The 9,874-nt window shown below is 41.1% G+C and overlaps 1 protein-coding gene across 2 annotated transcripts in view; it reads left to right on the forward strand.

Moving 5' to 3' along the window:
• The window catches only part of CFDP1 (craniofacial development protein 1), a 145,048-nt gene that overhangs the window by 127,137 nt on the left and 8,037 nt on the right, over nucleotides 1-9,874 (forward strand). For both annotated transcript variants that reach the window (XM_008577221.1, XM_008577220.1), the window contains exon 6: nucleotides 4,647-4,805. In XM_008577221.1, the coding sequence (XP_008575443.1) occupies nucleotides 4,647-4,805 (159 nt within the window). The remainder of the gene's footprint in view (nucleotides 1-4,646; nucleotides 4,806-9,874) is intronic.

Raw genomic sequence — 9,874 nt, forward strand, 5'->3', positions numbered from 1 at the left:
TACACTTTATTGTAAGAGCAGTAGGGTTCAAGGGCCGGCCCTTGGCTCACTCAGGAGAGTGAGGTGCTGATAACACCAAGGCCACGGGTTTGGATCCTGTATAGGGATGGCCGGTTTGTTCACTGGCTGAGTGTGGTGCTGACAACACTAAGTCAAGGGTTAAGATCCCCTTACCGGTCATCTTTAAAAAAAAAAAGAAAAGAAAAGAAAATTCACTTTTATGATGACAAATATGCCAACTATCCTGATTTGATCATCACATATTGTACACAAATACCAATAGTCCACTCTGTACCCTGCAAAAGTATAATCAATTATGTTTCAGTTTTAAAAAGTACAAAATTTTAAGTTAAAAGAAAAAAAGGAAAGAAAAATTCACTCTAATGATAGCATGTCAATAGATACTAGGATAGGGCTGTTGAGTGAGGGACAGGACAAAACAGAAGTCAGCGAGACTAGTTAAGAGGCTGTTGAATTACCCATCTAAGAGAATATAATAATGGGAACTCGGGCGATAGCAGTGAGAAAGGTGAGAAGTGAAAAGATTTGAGATATATTGTTTATATCCACACTCATGCTCCACTCCTGGAAAAATAGTGTGTTTGTCTGTATGTGTGTGTGTGTGCATATGTTGATAGATTGTTGAAGGGATTGAATTATCTGGAAAAGAATATTTAGAAGATATAAATTGATCTTAAGCCAACTGGGAAGTAAAATAGCTGTCAGAAAGTCTCTCAAATAACTTCTCATCTTAGAAACGAGACACTGAGAGTCGGAAGAGACTCACTTTGTCCTGGATCTGCATTTTCTATTGGTTTGACTTTTGTTGTATCATTTAACCTCCTTGAACTTTTTGTCCAACTCAAAGTGAAGATGATGAAGCCTGTCTGGCCTACTCTGAGTTTATCTTAAGCTCAGCATGTATCGGGGTGTGACCATGACAGGGAAGCTAACATCCTCTTGACCAACTTTAATAGAATGAAAATGTTTAGGGTAATTGTTTAGCCCCATGAGTCTTGTGTTAAGTGTGGACGCTGGCCTTTTGGCTCACTCCAGGGCAGAGATAGTGAATTGTACTTCACCGAGGCTATGCAACAGAGAGGCAGGGTTTCAGAATGGATTAGGGTGATACTAGATCATCTCAGAGATGATCCCCTTGCAACTCTGACACTCGTTGGTCCTTGTGACAGGCTGTAGTGAGAATCAGATGGCTATGAAAACACTCAGAACAAGCATTCTAGGCAAATGAAAGGTATTATTCAGTAGGCTTTATGATACTAGCTTACAGTTTTTAAATGTTTAACTCTCTCATATATATCTGAGGCAGAAAATAACTTCCAGTTTCCTACTTACTGGTAGATAATTTGTTTAGTTTCATAGAGACTGAAAGCCATGTTCCTTCCATAGTTCTTTCCCCTCATACCACCTTCTTACAAACTAGATGCATCCTGTTTTTCTTCTTTCATCTTGTATTAGTCAGTTTATGTTGCTTATAACAAAATACTTGGAACCTGATAATTTATAAAGAAAATGAAATTTATTGCTTACAGTTCCTACAATCCAATCACCTCTTAAAGGCTCCACCTTTCAATTATTATAATAGGATTTCCCACCCTCTTAACAGTCACAGTGGAGGCTAAGTTTCTAATCCATAAAACTTGGGGGACACAATTCAAGCTTCGGTGAGTTTTGGGGGTACATAATTCAATTCACCCCGGCCCCCCAAAACTCATGTCTTTTCACATGCAAATACATTCATTTCATCCCCAAAGTCTTAACTTGTTTCAACTCAAAAGTCCAAAGTTCACAGTCCCATCTGTGAAATCAATACAAGTTATCTACTTGCAAGATACAATGGTGGGACAAATGTAGGATACATATTCCCATTCCAAAAGGGAGAAATAGACCAAAAGAAAGGAGAAACAGGTCCCAAACAAGTCCGAAACCCAGCAGGACAGGCATTAAATCTCAAAGCTGGTGAATCATGTTCCTTGAATGATGTTCAATGTCCTTTGCATGCTGGTATGGGGGTTGGGTCCCCAAGTCCTCAGGCAGCTCCGCTCCTATGGCTTTCCTGGTCTCGGGTGATGCTTTAGCTCTCGCAGGCCAGCATTTCACACTGGTAGCTCCACAGGTCTGGGGTCTTCATGGTGGTCCCACTCTCACAGCTCCACTAGACATGGCACTGATGGGGTTTCTCTGCTGAGACTCCGACCCCACATTTCCACTCGGCATTGCTCCAGCAAAGGTTGTATTCAGTGACTCCACCCCTGTGACAGATCTCTTCCTGGGACCCCAGACTTTTCCATACATCCTTTGAAATCTGGGTGGAGGCTCCCAAGCCTCCACAGCTGTGGTATTCTGCAAGCCCATAGACCTAACACCACATGGATGCCACCAATGCTTCCAGCTTGTATTTTCAAAGCTACACATCTAGCTACACTTAGGGCCAATTTAGCCACAGCTGGAGCAGCGAAAGCATCTGGGGTGCTGATGCTAGAAGCAACTTCCCAAGGTGGCCCTGAGCTGTGAGCCCGTGGAGGGCTCCTCAAGCCTGTTCCCCAAGACCATTTTGTCTCTCTAGGTCTTTGGGCCTCAAATGGAAGGGTTGGTCCTAGAGGTTTCTGCAATGCCTTCAGGGCCTTTTTCTCCTTCTCTTGATAATCATGTTCTTTTGCACTAATCTTCTTAGCTAAGGGTCTCTGGGCTGCACCATTGCATGCTCTCTGCTTCTCTCCCACATGGCCAGACTGCAAATTTTCTAAATTTTTATGCTCTCCTTCCCTTTTAAATTCTGGCTTTACATCATTTCTTTTCTGCCATAACTCAGAATAGACTGTTGCAAGTAGCCATGCAGCTTCCTTAATGCTTTCCTGCTTAGAAATTTCTTCCAGCAAGTACTCTGGTTCACAGCCCCCAAGTTCCAACTTCCACAAAGTACTAAGGCATGGACCGAATGCAGCCAAACTCCTTGCCAGTTCACAGCAAGGTAGATCTTTGCCCAAGTTTCTGAAAAACTTTCTTATTTCTATCTGAGACCTACTTAGAATGGTCTTTACAGTCCATATTTCTATCAGCATTCTGCTCGCCACTATGTAACCAGTCTCTAAGACATTCCAAACTTTCCTTCATCTTATTGTCTTCTTCTGAGTCCTCCAAACTCCTCCAACCGTTGCCTAACATCCAGTTCCAAAGCTGCTTCCACATTTTCAAGTATCTTTTATAAGCAACACCCCACTTCTCTGGTACCAATTTTCTGTATTAGTCGATTTATGTTGCTTTAACAAAATACTTGGAACTGGGCAATTTACAAAGAAAATGAAATTTATTGCTTACAGTTTCTGAGGCTGGGAAGTCCAAAGTCCATCTCATGGTGACAACAGTGACCCAGTGGTCTCACATTGCAATATGGTGGAAGCAGAGAGAGCAAAGAGAGCGAAAGACAGACTCTCCTCTTCTTTTAAAGCCCTCAGAACCATGCCCCTGACCACCATTTTTAATCCATTCACTACTGCAGGGTCCTACAATCCAATCACCTCTTTAAGGCTTCACCCTTCAATTACCATAATAGGATTTCCCACTCTCTTAACAGTCACAGTGGGAGCTAAGTTTCTAATCCATAAAACTTGGGGGATGCAATTCAAGCTTCAGTGAGTTTGGGGGGTACATAATGCAATCCACTACACATCTCATACATTTAACATTGACTGGAAACATTTGACTGCCAAGACTTAAATTTGAGCATATGGGGTTTCTCCCACAGTCTATGATAGCATCACCAACAAGTAGAGCACAGGCATATACATTCCCTGATTTCAGAATGAGGAATGTTCTCCACCTCCTGGGAAAAACCAGGGCCCTGCCTCACAGAAGTTGAAAGGAAACTGATTTAAGAGCCCTTTTAAGGTGCTGTGACTTCTTGCTCATCAGTGTTGGGAATTGGTTCACTTTTTCTTAGAAGAACCCCTTGGGTGGCCAGCCACCAAAAAAAAACCCAACCCTCTGGAGCTTTAGAGCATAAGTGATGACAGTGACTCAGAGTAGCAAACACTTATTGCACCTTGACACTGTGCCAGGTGCTGTTTTAGCCCTTTACATGCAAGATACACCACAGCCCATGAATAAGCACTCACTTTGTAGTTAGGAAACCGAGGTACATGCAGTTACATAACTAGCCTAGAGTCACATAGTTAGAGCTGGAAGTTAGGCCTAGACATGTGATTCCAAAGCCATACCTGAGCCCCACTGCTTTTCCCCCTCCTTGCAAGCAGAGACTTGCTACACAGTGGTCTGAAGGAGGTAGGATTTCCTGTCTGCAGTTCAGTAGCACAGTCAGAGGTGTTAAGCAGGAAAAGCACAGGGCTGGCCAGTTATCTCAGATGGTTAGACCACCACCTTGTAACACCAAGGTCAAGGGTTCAGATCCCCTTACTGGCCAGCTGCCAAAATAAAATGAAAAAGCATATTAGATTTCTGGTCTATATACAGTATTCTCCACATCAGGAAGGAAATACACTAGATACGAACATGGCTTCCATTTAGATAAATGGCTCTAATTCAGGGAAACTCATGCCCATCAGGAAAACTTTTAATCAAGGGATGAGAGTTTTTACATGCTACATGTTTTGTGTTTTCTCTTTCCTTAGGTTAAAAAGATCAAGTGGCATGAGCAGCCTTTTGGGGAAAATTGGAGCCAAGAAGCAGAAAATGAGCACCCTAGAGAAGTCCAAATTGGACTGGGAGAGCTTCAAGGAAGAAGAGGGGATTGGTGAAGAACTCGCCATCCATAATCGAGGGAAGGAGGGGTAAGAAAGAGTANCCACCATTTTTAATCCATTCACTACTGCAGGGTCCTACAATCCAATCACCTCTTTAAGGCTTCACCCTTCAATTACCATAATAGGATTTCCCACTCTCTTAACAGTCACAGTGGGAGCTAAGTTTCTAATCCATAAAACTTGGGGGATGCAATTCAAGCTTCAGTGAGTTTGGGGGGTACATAATGCAATCCACTACACATCTCATACATTTAACATTGACTGGAAACATTTGACTGCCAAGACTTAAATTTGAGCATATGGGGTTTCTCCCACAGTCTATGATAGCATCACCAACAAGTAGAGCACAGGCATATACATTCCCTGATTTCAGAATGAGGAATGTTCTCCACCTCCTGGGAAAAACCAGGGCCCTGCCTCACAGAAGTTGAAAGGAAACTGATTTAAGAGCCCTTTTAAGGTGCTGTGACTTCTTGCTCATCAGTGTTGGGAATTGGTTCACTTTTTCTTAGAAGAACCCCTTGGGTGGCCAGCCACCAAAAAAAACCCCAACCCTCTGGAGCTTTAGAGCATAAGTGATGACAGTGACTCAGAGTAGCAAACACTTATTGCACCTTGACACTGTGCCAGGTGCTGTTTTAGCCCTTTACATGCAAGATACACCACAGCCCATGAATAAGCACTCACTTTGTAGTTAGGAAACTGAGGTACATGCAGTTACATAACTAGCCTAGAGTCACATAGTTAGAGCTGGAAGTTAGGCCTAGACATGTGATTCCAAAGCCATACCTGAGCCCCACTGCTTTTCCCCCTCCTTGCAAGCAGAGACTTGCTACACAGTGGTCTGAAGGAGGTAGGATTTCCTGTCTGCAGTTCAGTAGCACAGTCAGAGGTGTTAAGCAGGAAAAGCACAGGGCTGGCCAGTTATCTCAGATGGTTAGACCACCACCTTGTAACACCAAGGTCAAGGGTTCAGATCCCCTTACTGGCCAGCTGCCAAAATAAAATGAAAAAGCATATTAGATTTCTGGTCTATATACAGTATTCTCCACATCAGGAAGGAAATACACTAGATACGAACATGGCTTCCATTTAGATAAATGGCTCTAATTCAGGGAAACTCATGCCCATCAGGAAAACTTTTAATCAAGGGATGAGAGTTTTTACATGCTACATGTTTTGTGTTTTCTCTTTCCTTAGGTTAAAAAGATCAAGTGGCATGAGCAGCCTTTTGGGGAAAATTGGAGCCAAGAAGCAGAAAATGAGCACCCTAGAGAAGTCCAAATTGGACTGGGAGAGCTTCAAGGAAGAAGAGGGGATTGGTGATGAGAGTTTTTACATGCTACATGTTTCGTGTTTTCTCTTTCCTTAGGTTAAAAAGATCAAGTGGCATGAGCAGCCTTTTGGGGAAAATTGGAGCCAAGAAGCAGAAAATGAGCACCCTAGAGAAGTCCAAATTGGACTGGGAGAGCTTCAAGGAAGAAGAGGGGATTGGTGAAGAACTCGCCATCCATAATCGAGGGAAGGAGGGGTAAGAAAGAGTAGATTCTATTCGTTTGACAATCCTCAGAACTCTGAAATGGTTTATTGCAGACAAACTGCTCAATTTAAGCAAGCAAGAGCTTTTCACAATGAAATGACAAATGAGAGTACTTTGGTTTATCAGTGAAGCTCTGTTCTCACTTGGGGCGGGTCCCATCAGTGAGAAAGCTGCTGGGGGTGAAGGGAAGGAGGGGCCTGTGAGCAGCATTTCCCTTGGGGCCAGTCACTTCTGCCAAGTGAGTTTGCTGAATTACAGCTCCATTGAACTGCAGGCTGCCTAGTTTACTCACGTGGTCGGATCTGACTCATGGTAGCAGCCTTGGCCTAATCTGAATCCTTTGGTCTTCTGAGAAGCCAGACTAGCTCAAATGTTTCAAAAGCAGAGCCAACAGAGTGGCTAGATGTTGTTGCCTTATTGTGGGATTTTTTTTTGTCCATGTCATTGTGGTCCAGGGTGGGGCTTCACCCTTGGCTGCAGCCTGTGTGATGCACCATGCCCTCAGACAGCATCCCAGGCCATCACTTGCACCCCTTCCTTTTCACTTTGAAATACAAAGAGGATGTCAATAAACTATGTACTCAATTGTGAAAAGGATCCCTTCCTTTTCATATTTGTCTTCCTGGTGATTAAACAAAATATCAAGGAAGAAACGGTGTTCGGAAAGTACTTAGAGACCTCTGAAGGAGCTGAGGAACAAAGTTACCACAGAAGTGGCTCCATGGCTCAAGGTCAACATTTCCCTCCCCTGACAATGAGAGGAAGTGTTGAATGGACCATCAGAGAGCCCTGGGTGCTCATTGACCCTGCCCCTCACCAGTAAGGCTCCTCCATGAGCACACCGAATGCTCTGAGACTCAGCTCCTTTGGGACAATGATACCACCCTCACCATGAGATCATATATGAGAGCATTTCAAAAAGTTCATGGAAAGATTTGTATTATCTTTTAATTCTATCTTTCCACAAACTTTTTGAAGTGCCTTCATATGTGATATATATATATTACTTGTATATATGTAATATACATAAAACACTTTACAAAACACCTGTCACATGAAGGCTTGCATCAAGTAAAAGTCATTCAGGTTATTAATTAGCTAAATTATAATACAGACAGATAAGGGATTTATTTGGGGGATCATATTTCTAAATTAGGCCTCAGGATTATTTGAATGAACCTGGAAGTGACTGGTATGTTTTATGACTTTGTGAGCTTGTTTAACCACCAGACTTCTATGTCAGTCTGTCTAAGCTGGAATACCACAGGACAGAGGAGGAGGAGGCACAGCCATCTGGAGAAGGCCCAGGATGAAGCACAGGCAGAAGTCACATGACTGGGTTAGGGAACAATTCATAGCATGCCACTTTTATGCTCTGCTTTTCCCTCCTTTTCTGAGGCTTCTTCCCCACTGGCTAGGTGATTCCTCAGATCTCATTGTGCTTTTTCAGTACAGATCTGATGATTTCTGTGCTCTGCCTTGGCCCTTCTCATCTGCCTTCTTCAGTGCCTACCCCCACACTCACCGACTTTCTTAGTTCCGTGCAGTCAGATTAAAGGAGCCCAACCCCTAGTCCAGGGAAGAGACTATAACTCTTGGTCTCACCTAGGCTAAGCATGAGAATACCCTGGAGAAATTTTCCAAAGTTCAGGTGACAAGTCCACCCTTGTACAGAGCTGCCAAATCAAGAGTGTAGAACAGGTCGGTCACAGTTAAATTGACCTCATATATCAAAATTTAGATCATGAATGGTGATAAAATATTACTGTTAAGCAGTTCTGATTAAAATAAGATTGGATTGAGGTTAAAAGATTATGTCACGCTTTTTGTGTTTTGACAGTAATTCCAGTTCAGTAAGTGCTATCATGTCTTTCCTTTTATTAGGATCAGATTGAATTCGAAGCCAGATTAATCAGTGTTAGGTTATTATTGTTTGATTTTTTTAAAGGTGATTTTGCTATCTTAAAATATTCACATAAAGATGGCTGGCCAGTTAGCTCAGTTGGTTACAGCATAGTGCTGATAACACCAAGTTTCAGAGTTCAATTCCTTTACCAGCCAACTGCAAAAAAAAAAAAAATTCACATAAAGAAACAAGGCAATTTGAGAACACTAGACACAAGGTCAGATCTGCAAAGAATTTAGACAATGCACATATCAGATTTTAAAAGTTATGCCTACTATGTTTAAAGAAGTAAACAACAAACTTGAAAATATTTGTAGGAAGAGGAAACTATAAAAAGTGCAGATTTGAAAGATACTCAGAAAATGTCTAGAAATGAAAAACATAATAACCATAATTAAAAACCAAATGGATGGATTTAACAGTAGATTAGACCAACTAAGAAGAGAATCCATAAACTGGACAATAGAAGAAATATGGATCAAAGAGACAAAAAGACAAAAAAAAATGGAAGGGAGATTTAGCAACTTGAAAGACAGAGGGGGAAAAAATGAAAGACACCTCCTTAGAGATTTTTAAAAACCCAGAGAATCCCATGATAAATAAAATAGAAATCCACACTTAGATATATCAGAGTGAAACTTCAGAAAACCAAAGACAAAGAGAAAAATCTTTTTTTTTTGTCTTTTTGTGGCCAGCCTGTACAGGAATCAAACCCTGGACCTTGGTGTTATCAGCACCACACTCTAACCAACTAAGCTAACTGGACAGCTGGAAAGACAAAGAGAAAAATCATAAAAGCAGCAAGAGAAAAGGGATAGATAATGAAATGATATATTCAATGCCAAAAGTGAACAACTCCCAACCTAGAATTCTATTTGACATGTGTGTGCAGATATCCATCTATCTATACATATATGTTATATGTAAAGAGAGAGAGAGAGAGAGAGAGAGAGCCTTCATGTATGAGAGCAAATACCAACCTTTTTGGAATAATAAAAGCTTAGAGAGAGCCTCACCCAAAGAAATTTAAAGAATATATTCTAACAAAAGATAGAAGGTCTAATAAACATCAAAGAGCAAAGGGGCAAATATGTAGTAAATTTAAATGATCATTGACTCATTTAATAAGAATAATTATGTCTTGTAAGTTGTATTTTGATTTTTTTCTTAAAGCAGGATACTATTAAAATACCTGACAATAAAAACATAAAAGTTAGGGGGTGGCTGGTTAGTTCAGGTGGTTAGAGTACAGTGTTATAACACTGGAGTCAAGGTTTCAGATCACCATAACCAGTCTGCTGCCAAAAAAATAAAATAAAATGAAAATTGGAAGAGAGTAAATGGAGTTTAGTTTTCGAAAGGTCTTGTATTCAGAAGGAGGATAGAGGTGTTGATTAAGTGTGCATATTGAAATTTCTATAACAAACAGAGTGTATAATTTCTGAAGTAATGGAGGGAGAAAAATGGAATTTCTTTTTTTTAATTAACCAAAAGAACACATAAAAAGAGAGTTTAAAAAAACAGAACAGGCAGGACAAATAGAAAGCACAAAATAAGATGGTAGCTTTAAGACTAAATTTATTAGTTCTTTTATTAAATGCTCCAGTTAAAAGACAAGAGATTGACACATCAAATAAAAACAAAAAGCCC

This window comes from Galeopterus variegatus, unplaced genomic scaffold (assembly GCF_000696425.1).
Source record: "Galeopterus variegatus unplaced genomic scaffold, G_variegatus-3.0.2 Scaffold1462, whole genome shotgun sequence".
Classification (NCBI taxonomy): Eukaryota; Metazoa; Chordata; class Mammalia; order Dermoptera; family Cynocephalidae; genus Galeopterus; species Galeopterus variegatus.